Raw genomic sequence first — 20,549 nt, forward strand, 5'->3', positions numbered from 1 at the left:
TAACTAGACTTTGAAAAGAAATACAAGTGTACCTTTTTTTTTTATTGCATTTTACTTTACTTCACAGATAATTGTGGTTTTTACAGCTTGAAAGTTTAAGGCAGCCCTGCTTCAGACAAATCTATCAGAACCATTTTTCTAACAGCGTTTGCTTATTACTTCGTGTCTCTGTGTCACATTTTGGTAATTTTCACAATATTTCAAACTCTTTCATTGTTATTGTATTTGTTATGGTGATGTCTAATCAGTGATCTTTGATGTTAGTATTGTAATTGTCTGGGGGCGCCACAGACTGCACCCATGTAAGATAGTGAACTTAGCCCATAAATGGTGTGTGTGTTCTGACTTCTCCACTGACTGGTGAGTCCCCCGTCTCTCTCCTTCTCCTTGGCCCTCCATATTCCCTGAGACAAACAATATTGAAATTAGGCCAGTTAATAACCTACAGTGGCCTCTGTGTTCAAGTGAAAGGAAGTGTTGCACGTCTCTCACTTTAAATCAAAAGCTAGAAATGATTAAGCTTAGTGAAGAAGGCGTGTTGAAAGCCAAGACAGGCTGAGAGAGAGGCCTCCTGCACCAGTTAGCCAAGTTGTGCATTCAAAGAAAAAGTTCTTGAAGGGAATTAAAAGTGCTACTCCAGTGAATATATGAATGATAAGAAAGTGAAAGAGCATTATTGCTAATATGGAGAAAGTTTTAGTAGTCTGGATAGAAGACATGCCAGCCGCAAAATTCCCTTAAGCCAAAGCCTAATCCAGAGCAATGCCCTCTCTTTGATTCTTTGAAGGCTGAGAGAGGTGAGGAAGCTTCAGAAGAAAAGTTTGAACCTTGAAGAGGTTGGTTTGTGAGATTGAAGGAAAGAAGCTGTCTACATAACATAGAAGTACAACAGGAAGCAGCAAGTGCTGATGTAGAAGCTGTATTTAATTATCCAGAATATCTAGTTAATATAATTAATTAAGGTGGCTACACTGAACAGTAGATTTTCAGCGTAGTCACAACAGCCTTCTATTGGAAGAAGATGCCATCTAAGACTTCCATAGCTAGAGAGGGTAAGTCAGTGCCTAGGTTCAAAGCTTCAGAGAACAGACTGACTCTCTTGGTAAGGGGCTAATGCAGCTGGTGGCTTGAAATTGAAGTCAGTGCTCATTTACCATTCCAAAAGTCCTAGGGCCCTTAAGAATTCTGCTTAATCTACTTTCCCTGTGCTGTCTCAGTGGAACAACAAAGCCTGGGTGACAGCACATCTGTTTATAATATGATTTACTGACTATTCTAAGCCCACTTTTGAGACCTTACTGCTCAAACAAAAATTTCTTTCAAAATACTGCCGATCATTGACAATGCACTTGGTCACCTAAGAGCTCTGGTGTAGACTTAAAATGAGATTCATGTTTTCATGCCCACTAAGACAACATCCATTCTGCAACACATGGATCAAGGAGTAAGTTCGACTTTCAAGTCTTATTCTTTAAGAAATATATTTTGTAAGGCTATAGGTGCCATAGAAGGTGATTCCTCTGATGGATCTGGGCAAAGTCAATTGAAAACATTCTGGAAAGGATTCACCATTCTAGATGCCATTAAGAACATTTGCGATTCATGGGAAGAGGTCAAAGTAACAACATTAATAGGAGTTTGAAAGAAGTTGGTTCTGACCCTCATGGATGACTTGGAGGGGTTCAGGACTTCAGTGGAGGAAGTTTTGCAGATGTGGAGGAAATAGCAAGAGAACCAGAATCAGAAATGGAGCCTGAAGATGTGACTGAATTGCTGCACTCTCATGATAGAACTTTAATAGATTAGGAGTTGCTTCTTATGTGTTAGCAAAGAAAGTGGTTTCTTGAGATGGAATCTACTGGTGAAGATGCTGTGAAGATAGTTGAAATGATAACAAAGGACTTAGAATATTACATAAAGTTGATAAAGCAGTGGCAGTGTTTAAGAGAAGTGACTCCAATTTTGAAAAAAATCTGATGCTGTTAAATGGCATTGCATGCTACAGAGAAATCATTCATGAAAGGAAGAGTCAATCAACGCATAAGAAATTGCATAGTCACCCCAACCTTCAGCAACTACTACGCTGGTCAGTCAGCAACCATCAACGACTAGGCAAGACCCTCCACCAGCAAAAAGATTATGATTTGCTGAAGGCTCAGATGATGGTTAACATTTTTAGCAGTAAAGTATTTGAAAGTGTGTACATTGTTTTTTAGACATAATGTTATTGCACACTTAATAAACTACAGTGTAGTGTAAACACAGCTTGTATATGCACTGGGAAACCGTAAAATTCATGTGACTCTTTTTTTTTTTTTTTTTTTTTTTTTTTTGCGGTACGCGGGCCTCTCACTGTTGTGGCCTCTCCCGTTGCGGAGCACAGGCTCCGGACGCGCAGGCTCAGCGGCCATGGCTCACGGGCCCAGCCGCTCCGCGGCATGTGGGATCTTCCCGGACCGGGGCACGAACCCGTGTCCCCTGCATCGGCAGGCGGACTCTCAACCACTGCGCCACCAGGGAAGCCCTGATGTGACTCATTTAATTGCGGTATTTGTTTTATTGCAGTGGTCTGGATCCAAACCTGCAATATCCCTAAGATATTCTGTTTTCCAATTGTGGGACAGTTAGACCAAGTAATTTATTTTTGCATATCTTTCTGGCCACACACACACACACTATACATAAATAGAAATCATATTATAAAAGCATACCTGATATTTTTATTATGAACCCCTCCCATCACATATACTCTCTAAAATGTGCTTTCACTTTTGTTTCCAGTTCTTGGTCACTGTGAACAATACTGTAATAAGTATTCTTATACATGTGTCCTTATGAATTAATTTTTATTTCTATTTGTAGTCAGCCATGTCTAGTTTTTCCTTCGATGGATCCTGGGTTTCTAGACTTGGTTATGAAAATCCCTCTAATTTTTAGACCAGTAGTTTTGAACAGGTATGCGTCAGAATCACTTTCAGGAATTGTTAAGGTACAGAGTGCTGAGCTCTATGCCCAGGGCTTGTCATTTGGTAGGTCTGGGGTGGGGGCTAAGAATTCTCATTTCCAACAAGTTCCTAGGGGATGCTCATCCTGCTGTTTTGGAGCCATGCCCTGAGAACTACTGCCTTTGATAATGCAGGTAGACTAGACTCTGATTTTCTTGCAAGATTTTTACTCCCTTAAAACGTCTTTGCATCATCTTTAGTTCATTAACCAAATAATCTTAATAAGTATTTCACAATAAATATAGTGTTAAAGTAAGAGTGGCCATTTAGAATTTGGAACAGTTTTATTTTTGTTGTCACTATAATTGGATCTGGAAATTTGATTTTGAAATTAGCTTTAAAGTCTAATTAGTAAATTCTTATGATTCCAGCAATTTTTGATCAATTCATTGTATATCTTTTGTAAGCTGAATGTTTCACTTGAATTCCATAACACAACAGATGCATTTAATTAAATAACTACTATCCGTATATTTCAATCAATAATGGGAGAACCAGATTAGTTATTAATAGCTTAAAGTTTCCTGATTGTATAAATTAATGTTGAATTGAGTTATTGGATTAGATTTGTGACTTGATGCTTTTGAGATATTATTTCTTATCGTTCCTTACTATTAATATAAGTATTTAAGTAATATTTAAACTTGAAGTGGAGTATTTTACATACCCAAATCTTCTTTATATTTTTTATTACCTGGTTTGAATATGTTATATAATGGGAAATCAATAGTTTGGTATATTTTGAAGTTGAATTTGCTTTTTCATATTTATTAACCTCATACTTTATTATATCTTTAAAATGTGTAATTCATAATAAATTTAAACGTATAATTTATTTGCTGGAGTTTTGTTCAGACCTTATTTTTCTCTAGTAGTCTCCTTTTTTCTTTCTCTTTTCTTTTTATTTTAATCCAAGTCCCTTCTTGTTTCCTCATTTTCTCATCTTTTCCTTCTTGAGCGCTGAAATTCCTTGACTAATTAAAATTTCACTTTACAAATCCATTCAAGCAAGAGAGTTTTCAATAAGATTTGTACATTCTTCATATGGCATGTGTGTATGTACTTAGTTATGTTTGTGTTTAGAAGTAGAACTTTGCTCTCAAAGATGCAGAGGATAAGAAAGATAGTCATGTTCTGTACATTTTATACAGCTGCTAAAATTAGCTTGAAATGTTATCAGTACTTGAATTTTTCTATGAAATTCTTAAATTTTACCATTTGAGTATTAAAACTGTGTTCTATCCTTTATTCAATGATTAGCTTTTGTTTTTACATGTTTCCACTATTGTGAAATATTTAATGATATATTGTTTTGTGGTTTCATTTTCTCCAGGTTGAAATTCTTGAAAATGAGATTATTCAAGAAAAGCAAAGTCTTCAGAATTGTCAGAATTTAAGCAAGGATCTAATGAAGGAGAAAGCTCAGCTTGAAAAAACAATTGAAACACTTAGAGAAAATTCAGAGAGACAGGTTCTTAAATTTCCTATTAAGCAACATATTTTAAAATTTATTAACACAAGTTATTTTAAAGCTTGTGCAAAATGTTCATAATAACGTTAAATGGAAATATTTTAGAATTTTTTAGATTTTAACATAACTATGGTTTTACCTCATTTTCTATCCCATACATTTTAGGAAAGTTGAAGGGAAAGCTTAGAATTTTTTAAATTGCCAGTGTGCTTAATAATTATCTAGTATAAAATTTTGTGGTACCTGTGTTTGAATTGCTTTCAAGTGTCATTGGAATAGAACTGCAGATTTTAAAGTCCCTGAATGAAGTTGGGGTGAAATGCAGCTCTACTCTGATCCCACTAAGGAGGGACAAGTGGTCGCAGCACATATCTTGGATATTTTCGTACTTGCTTTCAAGTGTTTATTGGTTATTCTCATTTTATGCTTCAGGAAACTGAGAATTGAATAGATTAAGTGACTGGCTGTTTTAAATTTTCTAATTTTTAGAAGTACAATGGGGACTTACCTGGCAGTCCAGTGGTTAGGACTTTGCGCTTACACTGCAGGGGTCATGGGTTTGATCCCTGGTCAGGGAACTGAGATCCCACACCCTGCATGCTGCACGGTGTGGCCAAAAAGGAAAAAAAAAAAAAAAGCAGTCAAATGATTTGTTTTGTATTATCTAGGTATAGTCCTCAGGCCACCTATAAAAATACAGATTTCCATAGAGCTACAGAAGAAAAATTCTAGAGCTAAGTATGAATCTCTACTTTTACAAGGTTCTCGGGATTGTTTTACACACCGAATTTTAAGAACCATTACAGTAGGCCATGGTATAAATTGGATGGACTAGTTTTAAAATGTACCAGAGATTTTTTTATTTTGATGTTTCAAAATTAGAATTCTTTTAGGGAATAAATACACACAAATACACACCAATATACATGCACATAGAGCAAATAGTGTATTTACTGAAGACCCACTGTGTGTATTCATTGCGAAATCTATTGAATGAACGTAAAAGCTTGTATCTTCAAGAAGATATGTATGTACATTTCACCTATACTCATATTTGAATTTAAATCATGTAACCATAAATGATCTGAAGATCATTTTGATTAATATTCAATACATTTCTTTTAACCATTCCTTTACATTATGGATTCCCTAAAGATGTCAACTTTAAAGACTTGTCAGTATATGTACATGGTGATCTCTCAGTAAATATTTGTTGGAATTAAAATTAAGGTAGACGGTTTTAGCACCTTTTTTTTTTTTTTTTTTGTGGTATGCGGGCCTCTCACTGTTGTGGCCTCTCCCGTTGCGGAGCACAGGCTCCGGATGTGCAGGCCTAGCAGCCATGGCTCACAGACCCAGCCACTCCACGGCATCTTGCCAGACCGGAGCATGAACCCACATCCCCCTCATCGGCAGACCGACTCCCAACCACTGCGCCACCAGGGAAGCCCTTAGCACCTTTTTATGGTGTGATTTCCCTGTTAGTTTTTGGAGGGGGGAAAACTATGTAAGTTAAAATATTTAGTTCATGTTCAGTTAAGTTTTAAATTTTCTCCTTTCTTTTTTTTAAATTAGATTAAAATATTGGAACAGGAAAATGAACATCTGAATCAAACTGTGTCCTCCTTAAGGCAGCGCTCCCAGATAAGTGCTGAAGCAAGAGTGAAAGACATTGAAAAAGAAAATAAAATTCTCCATGAATCTATCAAGGAAACCAGTAGCAAGCTAAGCAAGATTGAATTTGAAAAAAGACAAATCAGAAAAGAATTGGAACATTATAAAGAAAAAGGAGAACGAGCAGAAGAACTTGAAAATGAGTTACATCATCTTGAAAAAGAAAATGAATTGTTACAGAAAAAGATAACCAATTTAAAAATTACTTGTGAAAAAATTGAGGCCTTAGAACAAGAAAATTCAGAGCTGGAAAGAGAAAATAGGAAATATAAAAAAACATTGGATAGCTTTAAAAACCTTACTTTTCAGTTAGAATCCCTAGAGAAAGAGAATTCCCAGCTTGATGAGGAAAACTTAGAACTGCGAAGGAATGTAGAATCTTTAAAGTGTGCAAGCATGAAAATGGCTCAGCTACAATTAGAAAACAAAGAACTGGAAAGTGAAAAAGAACAACTTAAGAAAGGTTTAGAGCTCATGAAAGCATCTTTCAAGAAAACAGAACGCTTAGAGGTTAGCTACCAGGGTTTAGATACAGAAAATCAAAGGCTACAGAAAGCTCTAGAAAACAGCAATAAAAAAATTCAGCAGTTGGAAAGTGAACTACAAGACTTAGAGATGGAAAATCAAACATTGCAAAAAAACCTAGAAGAGTTAAAAATATCTAGCAAAAGACTAGAACAGCTAGAAAAAGAAAACAAATCATTAGAACAAGAGACTTCTCAACTGGAAAAGGATAAGAAACAACTGGAGAAGGAAAATAAGAGACTCCGACAACAAGCAGAAATAAAAGATACCACGTTAGAAGAAAATAATGTGAAAATTGGAAATTTGGAAAAAGAAAACAAAACCCTTTTCAAAGAGATTGGTATTTATAAAGAATCCTGCATTCGTCTGAAAGAATTAGAGAAAGAAAATAAGGAGCTTGTGAAAAGAGCAACTATTGATATAAAAACTTTAGTTACATTACGAGAGGTAAATATAGTTACTTAAATTTCAGACAAATATTTTTTATATTTTTAACTCAGGGCTCTTTAACTTTTATTGCAGTAATTTGCATCATCTATTTATGGTTCAAAGTAGAAATTTAGAATTAGAAGCAGTTTCCAAGTTTCCTACTTTTGTTAAACTAAGGAGTAAATATAAATTGTATTTTTAAAGAAATTGTAATGATAAGGTTTCCATGTGTTATCTGACTTATTTATTACATTATAATTTTATACTTTTATTTCAGAGTAATATTAAAACCTTTGATCAAAACTGTTATTGAATGTGATAGCTACTAATTATTGAATGTGCCAAATACTGGACAGTTTTTACAGCCAATCCTTTATAGGTGTTATCTCCATTAGATTAGAAAACTGAGGTTCAGAGACATTAAGTAACTTACTTAAGACCACAATGGTAGATTTGGATTCCTGGATTTAAATCCAGATCTTTCAGACTTCAAAGCCCCTTGAATTTTGACTTCTAAGCTACAGAATGCAAATCAGATTGAATTTAAAGGTCAACGTTGAACAATTGGTAGTTGGTTGGATCTGTGTGTTGAAAAGAATTCTGAAATTTATGAGTAGATTGGCAATAAATTGTTGGTATAGCTCAGGAGATAGCATGCTTGGCTCTTGCTATCCCTGTGCTATACTATATATGATAACCCTTTAAGTTCAATTGAAAAGTATCTTAGTTGGCATTCTGGCAGAAGCTCACATTGGGAAATATGCCTTTCTGCTAAAGAGGCATTGAGAAGAGACCATTATTATCCTTTCTTTTTTTTTTTTTTTTTTTTTTTACTTTCTGTTGTTCTACAGTCTTACAGACATGAACAATAGGTTCCTGGTCCCATCTCTAAGAATTCCCCCTAGTTATTCAGTTCAATATCTTAGGCCTCTTCCACTGGGAGAGGGGTGCTTGTGGTGGGAGAAGGGTGTTATATCCAACATATATTCATAGGAAGAAATGTGTAATAAGGTTCTAGTTCATTATTAAGTTAATGGATATGTGTTGTTTTCCCCACAGTTTTCAAGCCTAAGGTGTGTAATCACAAGTACAAGTTTCTCCTTTTAGTTTTTAAACACTAAAAAGTTAAAACGAACTATTAGCAAACTAAAAGAAGGAAAACAATACTCTTTGAACTAGGTGATAATTTTGTTGCCTAACTCTTTTTTATTGATGAAGGAGAAGCTCAGCAACAGCATTTCTGTCTTTCCTGGTTTAAATTGTATGTATTCCTGGATGGTGGTAGTTGGAATCTTGGCTGAATTTCTTGGATGTTTATGTTCATAACACTCATGTGAGTTTTGCATTACTTTTAAAATAAGGATTTGGTGAGTGAAAAGCTGAAGACTCAACAAATGAATAATGATCTTGAAAAATTAACTCATGAGCTTGAGAAGATAGGGTTAAATAAAGAGCGACTCTTACATGATGAGCAGAGTACTGATGACAGGTGAGTACAAAGTCTAGTTGAGAAACAGTGGAAATAATTTTTTTGTTTTTCAAACATTAATTTTGAGACTGAGAAGCAATTAAGGTATGAAAATAATGTGAAAAACGAAGGCTTGACAAACAGAATAAAAAATTAACTTATATATTTTAATTTGAGAATGTTCAACAGGTTTAAAGAGAATTTACCATGGTAAATATAGTCTATCAGTTAATTGGATTTTCAAGTAGTCTACTATTTGGCATCTAGTTAGCCACGTGATTCCAGCTAGAATAGAAGTGCGTATTGTTAAGAATATTGTTTTTTGTACACTAGATTTTAATTCATTGGAATTTTTGTAACTATATAATTTGTATTTTTGCTGTCTACCCATTATTACTGTTCTAGTAAGTATATTTTATATTAAATGTATATAGGAAAAAATAATGCTGATTATATGGGATTTATTTATGTAATTTTGAGAATATTCAAAGTTAATAGAATAGATTGATACTTTTAAAAGTTAGTTCTATAATAACAAATAGAGGTAATTTGAGGCATTTATTCTAGCAATCAATTCAAGCAATCTTAATTGAATTAATTACTATATAGATATTTCATGAGAAAATATTTTTTGAGTTAAACACATTGTTAATGGACAATTTAGTTGACTATCTTTTAATATAGGTACTGAATATGCATCTCTGCTTTATTCAGACAGATTTTCTACCTGTCATGTGTAAGACATTTTAAATGTAGAGCAAAAAGTACAGTAAACCATGCAGCTGCCTTAACTGACCCTGTTTTAAATTTACAAACCCAGCTTTTGAGGGGCCCTTCACACTGTGGTATCTCTTCCCAAACCTTACTTCATACAATTAATCAATGTTAATTAAGCTTTTATTACCTGCTCATTATCAGGCATCAAATAAATAATAATGTTTCAGCTGGATCTTGAAGAATGACAGAAATTTGCAAGGTGGAAATGGGGAAGGGCATTCCATGCAAATAAAGCACAAAGGTGTTTTGAGCAATCCTAAGTGACATTATAGATGGATTAGAAAAGGGACAAATTTGAAGGTACAGAGACCATTTAGGAAGCTATTGTAATAGTCTAGGCAAGATGTAAGTGTATTCATTAATCCACACATTTTCATTTATAATGAAAGCATTAGATATGGAGATAAGGGTATGTATATTGAAATAAAACTTTTAGGAAAGGGAATTGAGAATAGTTAATAACTATGATCGAATCGGGGGGGATCAGGAAACGAAGTGTCTTAAGCCACTAAACCTGCTTCTTTCTCAGCAAGTAAGTTAACCTTAACATCACAAAGAAAATTAGAGTTCACAGACATAAATTCCCCTAACATTCCATCCCCTCCATCTTGGAATTATGTGTATCTGCATCTGTCTTTACCTCTAATCTCAGATGGTATCCCTAATTCTTTTGTTAGTCTAACCTTTTCATCTTTCAACTGATGTTGTTCCCTCTGACCTCCCTTTATTATTAAGATATTTATTCTTGCCATCAAGGAATATACAGTCTAATTGTGGAATTGAATGTATAAATAGATAGAGTGCAACAAAGTAAATTTAGTGGTGGAATTGCAAACAGAGTGCAATGTGATCACTCTTGTCTTTCTCTTTTAACAGCTCTTTTTCCTGTGCCTTCTCTTTAAATATGGTTTCCTAGGGTTATGTTGTTAAGCCTCTTATCCATTCCATGAGCATTCCTGTCCATCATCTCAGCTAATACCCATATTATTCTCTGCTTACTGGACATCTCTATCTGGACAGTCCAGAACTCAGGCATCACAAATTTAATATATCCAAAGTCACACTCATTACATGCTTTAAAATTGTTTGTTGACTCAAGCCAATACCAAAATGTGAGATTTGTTCTCTTTTCTCAATGAACTTAAAATCTGGCTGAGCAGAAAATATATACACACAAATTAATTACAGTAAGAGGCAGAGTATGATAAAAGTTTCTCATATTTGTACTTTAGGTTTTTATTTGGTTTAGTCATTGAGGTTCTCAGGTGTAGAAATAGATTTATCCGTAATTCCTAGTCTGTGGTTCACTCTCAAAGTGTGTTCATGAACTGTCCTTATTTGTAAAAAAAATAAAAATCTTATGAATAATATAAATATTTATGAACCCACCATTCAAAAAGGTAACTAAAATTTTGACACTCGGATCTATCTTCCTCTTCCCGTTCTGTCACCAGTATCTTGTGTCTTAACATATCATTCCTTTTTTTTTTAATATTCTGCAAGTACTCTATGCCCTGAACGTAAAGTCTTCAGTGAGCTTTAAGTCAACTATTCATATGTACTTGTATAAATACATTACATATTAATATCATAGATGAATGCTTAATAATGTGATAAATCCATCCACTTACTCTTTGTATAGATTCTATTCTTATAAAACTGAAAGGAATATTTTGAGATTCATATCTTCCAGATGCCTTTTTTGAGTACTAATTTTTGCTTTTGACAGCCTAAAATGTAATTTGGAGCTGTGATTTACTGATTTACTCAGTGATTTTTTGTTTTTTCATTACCAGGAATAGTTTAAAAGGGGGAGTGGGCAGTAAGAGCAGGATAATTTAATTTGCTTCTTTTTTAAAAAGACTATTTTATAAAGTCTATTTATAATATCAGTATCTGTGGTCATAAATTATCTTTAAAAATAATTTTCTGACCTCCAATAATGAACTATATTATTTTTATACTTGGATTATAGATACAAACTTTTGGAATCAAAATTAGAATCTACTCTAAAGAAGTCCCTTGAAATAAAAGAAGAAAAAATCGCTGCATTAGAAGCTCGATTAGAAGAGTCCACAAATTATAACCAGCAGTTGCGCCAAGAACTTAAAACAGTAAGTGTGACTTCCTTGGAAAGAATTTTAATTGTCTTTTTTTATTCTTTCTTTTTTGGCCCCACTGCACGGCTTGCAGGATCTTAGTTCTCTGACCAGGGATTGATCCTGGATTGAACCTAGGCCCTGGCAGTGAAAGCACCGAGTCCTAACCACTGGACCACCAGGGAACTCCCAAATTGTCAAATATTTGGACAGAAAAGTGTAAAGTAGAAAATAAAAATGAAACAGTTTTATTAACATTTTGTCTATTCTTCCTTTTTCTTAAATTTTAGAATATTCTTAAACAGATCTTTGTCATGTAGTTTGTAACAAACTATTTTGTCTATACACTATAATTTATTCAATCCTATTTCATCTATGAATGTCCCTCATGCAGTAAGGGACATATCAGAATTGTGAGAATGGGATGGGGAAGAGGCAGGCTTATTTCATTGGGAAGAACTCTCAGTGTGATTCTGACACTTCACGGGCACTCTTTTCCTATTGAGAATCCAGGTAAAAGTTTGGTAGACAAAGATATGGGTGTGAGGATAGCAAGTAGAGGGAAATAGTATGTGTGGTATAAGAAAGCACTTAATCCAAAAATTTGAGGTCTTTTCTAAATTTGTTTTCTTGTGATATTTGGAATTATTCAGTGAAGTATGTGAGGCAGGGGCTACTATTTTCCCCACCTGAATAAACTGAAATTGAAGGGGCTTGCCCTTTCCATAGGGTTAGTGTATGGTAGATTGGTAGAATCGTGTTGTGCCTTATTCTCCCTTTTATCAGCTCTGTAGTCATACCCAGAATGGTTTTACAGTCAACCAAACATTCAGACCAGCAAGTTTACTATAGGCCACATTTAGAGCCATATGATTCAGAACACTATAGGAAATATAAGCTGATGGTAGGGCACTATCAGGTGTCCACCTTCATATAATTGTCTGCGAGTCATCTTCTCACCAGATGACTGTTGGTTGTGTGTGGGAGCTGCCCTGGCTTTGAGACTTCATGCTTCATAGCAGTCATCGTCTCTTGCAACAACTCCAAGGCATGGATTTAAGATCTTCACAGGCTTAAGATTTAAGAGTTGCTGCACTCAGAGAAGTTCAAAGGTGTAGCTGCCTATTAGGTATTTATAGTTCTCTTAATTACAAATATAATTTAGCAATCAGAGATCATTTTTCCCCTAAGCAGTCTTGCCTGGTAACATAGAACATTCCAATTTTATCAGGTTTCCAGAGAAACAGTTACCCAAAGATGAATTTCTCATGCAGGAAGGGGAAAAGGATTTGTTCCTCATTTGCCAATACCATCATTGCTGGTGTTGGTCTCAGACATTAACATGAAACATATTTTGTTGCAGAAGAAATTCTGGAACTTTGTTTAGTTAACATAAAGAGTTGTCCAAAAATATAAAATAAAACTTGGTGCCAGATGCCATTAATCTGCTTTATTTTCCGAATTTTTTGCCCTCTTAAGCAATGTGACTACATTGCAAATAAAGTCAATTTCAAGAAGCTACTACGCCAGAAAATAAATGGGTTTGAGGATGGGTTAGTATAAGATGTATTTCAAGTCTAAAAGATAGAGATTTAAAATTCCATCATTATCTTCCAGTTCCAGCCATTTTGGCATAATTGGACTATTATTGGACTAGCTTCCTGCCATAAACATGTATTCAACTGGAATTATACTGTTCTCATTTTTAATATTATACGTGAAGAGGTGTATCACTTGAACATAGACTGTGAAAGCTAAATATGCATAAAATAACTGCTAAAATAGCATGACAAAGCGGTATTACTAAAATGCCAGCAAAGGAGATAAAATTAGAATCAAAAAATACAATTGAAGGCAGAAAAAGAAAAAAGGGAGAACAAGGTACAGGTTGGACAAATGGAAAACAAGTAACAAGATAGCAGTTTTAAACCAAACTGTGTCAGTAATCACATTAAATATAGTCTAAACATCCCCAATTAAAAGGCGGAGAGTAATAAATTAGATATAAAGGCACCTATATGCTGCCTCTTGAGAAACCTTGATGGAAAATATGTCATTTTCTGTATGAACATAAGTTAGAGATTCTGATTAATGATACATAAGGTAAAGGAACCACTTTTGAAACTTAGTTGTAAGAACAATGGGCTAAAAATGAGAAGTTTTGAGTTTTATTCTCAGGTCCCCTTCTTAATAATGACATATATCTTTAACTCTTATAAGCCTAGAAAAAAGATCCTGTGGGAAATTAATGTAAAATAGGAGACTGGAAATGATGTCACCCATCCATGTTATTAGGGTGTTGAAAGTATTAAAAAAAAAAAAAAAAAGTGGAAAATCAGGATCCCAGAACACCTGTTAGGTCACTTGCCAAGATTTAAATTACATTCTATCTTGGCATCCTTTTTTCTTTAGTCTCACATCATTATTTTCTAACTCAGTAGTAGTAGCAAAGTTTGAGCCATAAGCTTTCTTAAGGTTGCATCAGACATCGAATTATTTTAAACATTTATATCCTTGTCTCAATAGAAAGTTTGGGGTTAATTTAGAAATTTATGATAATCATTTCCTAGGATAAACTAGTAATTCAGGATAAGTATAATAATCATCAATTTAAATTGAAGAGAGCAATTAAGTTAATAAGTTAATAGTTAATTTTGGCTGATTACCAAGTTGTTAGTTTTTTTGTTTTTTTTGGCTGCATTGGGTCTTCGTTGCTGCACGTAGGCTTTCTCTAGTTGTGGCGAGAAGGGGCTAGTCTTCGTTGTGGTGCATGGGCTTCTCATTGTGGTGGTTTCTGGTTGCGGAGCATGGGCTTGAGGCACGCGGGCTTCAGTAGTTGCAGCACGTGGGCTCAGTAGTTGTGGCATGCGGCCCCTAGAGCCTGCAGGCTTCAGTAGTTGTGGCACACAGGTTTAGTTGCTCCGCAGCTTGTGGGATCTTCCTGGATCAGGGCTCAAACCCGTATCCCCTGCATTGGCAGGTGGATTCTTAACCACTGCAGCACCAGGGAAGTCCCCAAGTTTTTAGTTTTGATTTTGCTCTCTTAAAGTAGGATTTGGTTATACCAGAAAACCAGAAAACCCTAGACAAGATATATCCTTGGATTGCTCACTCTTCATAAAAATGAATTACAGAAATTTTATGTGGGTCAGTATCTGAATAAAGAAGTCATTTATTTATTAACTTAGGTCATTCTGAGCAACAAAATCCTTCTTAAAAGGTCAGACATATATAGATACTTCTTCAACTTTAGGTATCTTTTTACGGGGAATTAATATATGTGTCAAGTCTTTATTTGTTCCTGATATGGGAATCTCTGAAATCTCTAAATCAGCTATAAATAGCTTTAAAAACAATTGTTAGTATCTAGCAACATGTCTATATCCAGTTAATCTATCCTTCAGTGATATTTTCGTCATAAACAGTAGGATCTGAAATTACAAAATATATTGTAGGAACATGGCATATAAGCAGAGTATATTTAATATTTCTACAGGAAAGGAGTTGAATTCTGCAAAGCATAAATTGTGATCATAATAATGATAATCATATATATTACTTATCATATTTTTAAATGAACTGTCTCTCACATTCACCAGACCATTGTGGAGTCAAACTATGATAAATATTATAACCTTGGTGGTATGTTTTTTCCCCATTAAAATATTTTAAATAAACTAAAACAATATTATAAATCAACTATACTTCAATTTTTAAAAATATTTTAAATAAAATTGTAGGTGAAAAAGAATTATGAAGCTCTCAAGCAGAGACAAGATGAGGAAAAGATGGTACAGAGCTCTCCTCCAGTTTCTGGTGAAGATAACAAATGGGAGCGAGAAAGTCAAGAAACAACCAGAGAGCTTCTGAAAGTTAAAGACAGATTAATTGAAGTTGAAAGAAATGTAAGTAGTTTAGTATGAATAAGGTTTTTTAGAAGTAAAGGATCATTGAATATATAACTCAGAAAATTTATCTAATTTGTAGCTTTGTTCATTTTATACTTTCTTGACTGGTTTATTTTTTAATATTAAAAAAACACAGAAAAACTAATAATTTAATATTCTTTTCTTCGTCACCCTCATGTAAGTCTATCAGGAAGCTTTGTCAACTCTGTCTTGTAAATATAACCCAAACTCATCTACTTCTCTTCATCTCTGCTGCTACCACTCTAGTCTAAGGTACCATTATCTCTCATCTGGACTATTAGAGTATCCTCCTAACTGGCTTGCCCCTTTCACTCCCAAACTAACCCATTCTTTTTTGTGTTTTTTTTTTTTTGCGGTACGCGGGCCTCTCACTGTTGTGGCCTCTCCCTTTGCGGAGCACAGGCTCCGGACGTGCAGGCTCAGCGGCCATGGCTCACGGGCCCAGCCGCTCCGCGGCATGTGGGATCTTCCCAGACCGCGGCACAAACCCGTGTCCCCTGCATCGGCAGGCAGACTCTCAACCACTGCGCCACCAGGGAAGCCCTAACCCATTCTTAATGTAGTAACCTAGAGTTATTTTTAAAACATAATCCAGGTCATGTCATTTTCCTACATAAAATCTTCAGTGGCTTCCCATTTCATTTATAATAAAATCCATATTCTTTACTGCATCTGTAAGATCCTTTTTGATATTGCCCTGCCTGTATCTTGGACCTTATACCATATTATTCTTCCACCAACCATTCTTATTAATCAGGGGATAATATTATTATTATCTGTTAATATGTGGAAAACATGGAACAGTGACTGGCACATAATAAGTAAATTAATTGTAGTCATATTGGCCTTTTCTATTTGTTCCTATCTCAGGGCTTTTCTGTTTGCTTCTGTTTTCTGTGTGTATGTTACCATAATTTAAATAAATCCCACATCAGTGGACATTTATTTTCAGATTTTGCTGCAATGAAAATCCATATATAACATGTTCATAGGGTAATAAATCCTTTCAGTAGAATTGATAGGACAAAGAGCATATATATATATATATATATATATATATATATATATATACACACATATTTCGGTGTGTATGTGTGTGTATTTAATTTTTTTTTAACATCTTTATTGGAGTATAATTGCTTTACAATGCTGTGTTAGTTTCTGCTTTTTAATTTTAATTGATATAATCATATGAGCTTTTCAGAAATATCAATTTTCAATCCCACTAACAGAATACCTATTTTTTCAGATTAACATTGGATATTACCAGCCTTTTAATTTTTATTGAAGTGATAGGAAATATTTTGTGTGTTTTATATTATTAGCGAGCTATTTTATGTCTTTTTTATGTATATATCAGCCATATATGAATACCTGTGTTTCATTATTCAGTGATATATATGTATAGATCAATCACTTGGATTAATAATTACATTTCAGAAAATTTGGTGTGTAATGTATAAGATAAATCTCTTTTTTCATTGACTTCTTCTATAAATTTCCATTGGGGGAAAAATTTACCTGGTTGTCATAGTTTAGCCATTTTAGATGATGGGTTTATAAAGATGTCTACCCTATATTAGACTGGTAATTTTTGTGCCTTTGCTAGTACATATATTGTTAACTTTGTACTTTTCCATTGTAAACTTTTTCCTGTTCTGAGATATCTTATCTACTCTCAGTTATCTCTTCTCTTCATTATAGACTGTAGGAATTTTTCTTATTCTTAGGGAATACCCAGACTTATCATTAGAGTTTGTACATTTTGGTTTCTAAAGAGCTGACCTATAATAGTAGTTAACATGTGTAGGTGAAAAATGGTTCACCTCTTTGGTGTATCAAAATGGTATACAAGTACATCATTATTCCATATTATTTTCCAGTGTAAATTTTTTTTCATCCTTTTTATGTGATCAAATGAACAAAACACAAGTACAATATCAACACCCATTTTTAAAGCATTTTTCTTCCTCAGCTTTGATTTTATGGTATAATATATGGGTCAAATCATGACTTGCCTTTTATGCAATGATATGTAGTATATATAACTTGAAGGCCTATAAAGTGAATGTTGTCTTTGTCTCATAAGGTAGATATGATAAATGTGATCTGTTGTGATTCAGTTGTAACTTTTTTTGCATGTTGCAATTATACAGATTCTGGCCTTGTACATTAAAGTTTTGTTTTGGTTTTCTAAAGGATTCTTTGTTTATACTTTTTGATGCTAATTTTTATTTAGAAATGATCTTGAAAACGTAGTATCCATAACAAACATTTTATTATCTATCACATTAAATATAATGATTTACATAGTAATTCAGCTGTTTAACTATAAAATTGAAATATGGCCATATGTATTGGAAAAATTGAAAATAGTATGTTTTGTTTGGATTTGCTCCAGAAGTCCTATAGATGAAATAGAGTTTTAGTGAGTGTTTTATGCCATGAAAAAAACACTAAAGAAAATACGTAACATCTGTTAAGTCTATTACGGACTAAATTTTTTAAACAGATGGCTTAGATTGTTCCTGCTTCTCTTCCAAATATTTGTGTTTATAAAATACTTAGTTTTGCTGCTACCCCTGGGACCACCACGTGTGTGTGTGTGTGTGTGTGTGCACGCGCGCATGTGCATGCACATGCGCACATCTCTCTGTGTGTGTGTATATATATATATTTATATATTTATATATATATATATTTGCCTTTGGGCAATTTGAAAAGGTACACTCCATTGGCTAGACATAGCCCCATGCACTCTGGGCACTTTTGAACAGCATAAAAACCATTGAACTGACGATCCCATTCTAGTTTTTTGTGTTAATAAATATATGTATAATGGAATATGTTATTTGTTGGACATTATAAAGCAGGCAGAGCACAGACACAATAGTATATTAAGGTTTTAGTATTGCTTTCTTTTCCTTAGATTAAATATCTTTTTACAGTTTGGGATAGAGGGGAAGTGTTTTGTCTTTTTCTCTTTTAAGATTGTTGAGTTTTTTTGGATTATAATGGTAATAAACACTTGTATAACATTCTAGTATTTGTTAAACAGAAATATGTTTGATGCTGCTTTTTTTTTAATATGTGTTTTCTTTATTCAGAATGCTACACTACAAGCAGAGAAGCAAGCATTGAAAACTCAACTGAAGCAACTTGAGACACAGAACAATAATTTGCAGGCTCAGATTCTTGCACTTCAGAGGCAGACAGTATCATTACAGGAGCAGAATACCACTCTTCAAACACAGAATGCCAAGCTTCAGGTTGTAATGTAAAATTATCGGGATATACAACAAAACTCTTGAATTATGCTATTAAAATAAGGATGACTAGACATGGTAACATTGTTTCCTAGAGAGAGAATTTAACAATTAGTTGAAGATAAAGTATTTCTATATGTGCTTTGCCAAATTTTCGGATATCAGCATTTTTTAAATGTCAGAGCCTCTAAATTAAGTAATAAATTTACTCATCAAATAAAGATAATTTTATTTTTATTGACTTTATGGCCTTTTACCCATTTCATCAAGCTGCTAATAATTAATCAGGTAGAAACCCTTGTTTTAGAGTATGATTGCAGCATATCTATTAGTTAAGTTACTGGAAAACAACACAGCATGAGAATTTTGTCTTTGGACTTATCCTTAATTCAAATGATCCATCTTGCACTTAACACTACCAGTGTCTTTTCAAATAGAACAGTCAAGTGGGGGAAAGTGCAACCACTCTGAAACCTCTTAAAAAGAAGTGAAGAAGTTCCCCCTCTGAATCTAAACATTCTTCTTTCTCTAACTCTTTTCCAAATGATACAGCAAATACTAATTTAATTTAGACTTGAGAAAATTACCAATTGAATATTCATAAGTAATTCTTTACTTCTATCAACTCTCAACTTCTAGAAAATGATAAACTAGCATTTCAAATTTTGTTCTTTTTCATGGAATTGTTGCTAATCACCTTCATTCAAGATAATTTAACCCTGGGAATTCCCTGGCAGTCCAGTGGTTAGGACTCCACGCTTCCACTGCAGGGGGCCCAGGTTCAATCCCTGATCGGGGAACTAAGATTCTGTAAGCTGTGCGGCTCTGCCAAAAATAAATTAATTAATTAAATTAAATAATTCAACCCCAAACATATATATGATATGTATCTCATAATATATATCGTAACACCTAACAAAAATCAAAATTAAATGATAACCTTATTCTTTAGGGTGCTAAAATCCAAATTTTCTCAGTATAATATGAATATATCCGCAGTGATTTATTTAGTGCTTCCTAAAGTTAACATTGTCTTTTACTATAAAAAAAAGAACATTATAAGCTATTTTTCTTGTCTAATACAGTATGCATTCTTGTAGGTTGAAAATTCCACTCTTAATTCCCAAAGTACCTCACTTATGAACCAGAATGCACAACTCCTAATCCAGCAGTCTTCCTTAGAAAATGAAAATGAATCAGTAATCAAAGAGCGAGAAGACCTGAAATCTCTCTATGATTCTCTGATCAAAGATCATGAAAAGCTGGAACTTCTGCATGAACGACAGGCTTCAGAGTATGAGTCTCTCATTGCTAAACATGGAACTCTAAAGTCTGCCCACAAAAATCTTGAGGTGGAACATAAAGACCTTGAAGATCGGTAATTTATTATCTTTTCTTGTGCTGTTAACTTAAAACCAATTTTCACTGGGTAATATAATAAATTGTATATGTTAAACAGGTCTGAGATAATTTATGTAGGACATATATATAAATTTACATGTTTTATGTGATACATATTAATAAATTACTATTGTTTCCTTTATTTCTAAAATGTTTTCTTTTTTTCTAAGGAAATATTATAAACCAAATACATAACTTTTTTTTCCAGTTACAATCAGTTACTAAAACAGAAAGGACAATTGGAAGATTTGGAAAAAACACTGAAGGTAGAACAGGAAAAAATGCTGCTTAAAAACAAAAACCATGAAACTGTAGCTGCAGAATACAAGAAACTTTGTGGTGAAAATGATAGGTAATAAATATTTATATATTTTAGTTTTGTATTATTCATTATATCCAACGTGTATGTTGCCCCTTTGTAGTACCATCCATAACTTAGAATTTTTTAAAAAGACCCCAGAGCAATAAGTAAATTACCCACCGAAATCATGTAGCTAGTTATAGA

At 33.8% G+C, this 20,549-nt stretch overlaps 1 protein-coding gene across 4 annotated transcripts in view; it reads left to right on the forward strand.

Moving 5' to 3' along the window:
• CCDC88A (coiled-coil and HOOK domain protein 88A) overlaps positions 1-20,549 on the forward strand; it is a 125,926-nt gene that overhangs the window by 77,747 nt on the left and 27,630 nt on the right. For all 4 annotated transcript variants that reach the window (XM_022597259.3, XM_022597258.3, XM_022597262.3 and 1 more), the window contains exons 14-21: positions 4,339-4,476; positions 6,052-7,122; positions 8,466-8,593; positions 11,325-11,463; positions 15,189-15,353; positions 18,485-18,646; positions 19,744-20,021; positions 20,253-20,396. In XM_022597259.3, coding sequence (XP_022452967.2) covers positions 4,339-4,476; positions 6,052-7,122; positions 8,466-8,593; positions 11,325-11,463; positions 15,189-15,353; positions 18,485-18,646; positions 19,744-20,021; positions 20,253-20,396 — 2,225 coding nt within the window. The remainder of the gene's footprint in view (positions 1-4,338; positions 4,477-6,051; positions 7,123-8,465; positions 8,594-11,324; positions 11,464-15,188; positions 15,354-18,484; positions 18,647-19,743; positions 20,022-20,252; positions 20,397-20,549) is intronic.

Source organism: Delphinapterus leucas, chromosome 13, assembly GCF_059928025.1.
Source record: "Delphinapterus leucas isolate spDelLeu-1000000601 "Yukka" chromosome 13, BTC_Dleu_Yukka2, whole genome shotgun sequence".
Classification (NCBI taxonomy): Eukaryota; Metazoa; Chordata; class Mammalia; order Artiodactyla; family Monodontidae; genus Delphinapterus; species Delphinapterus leucas.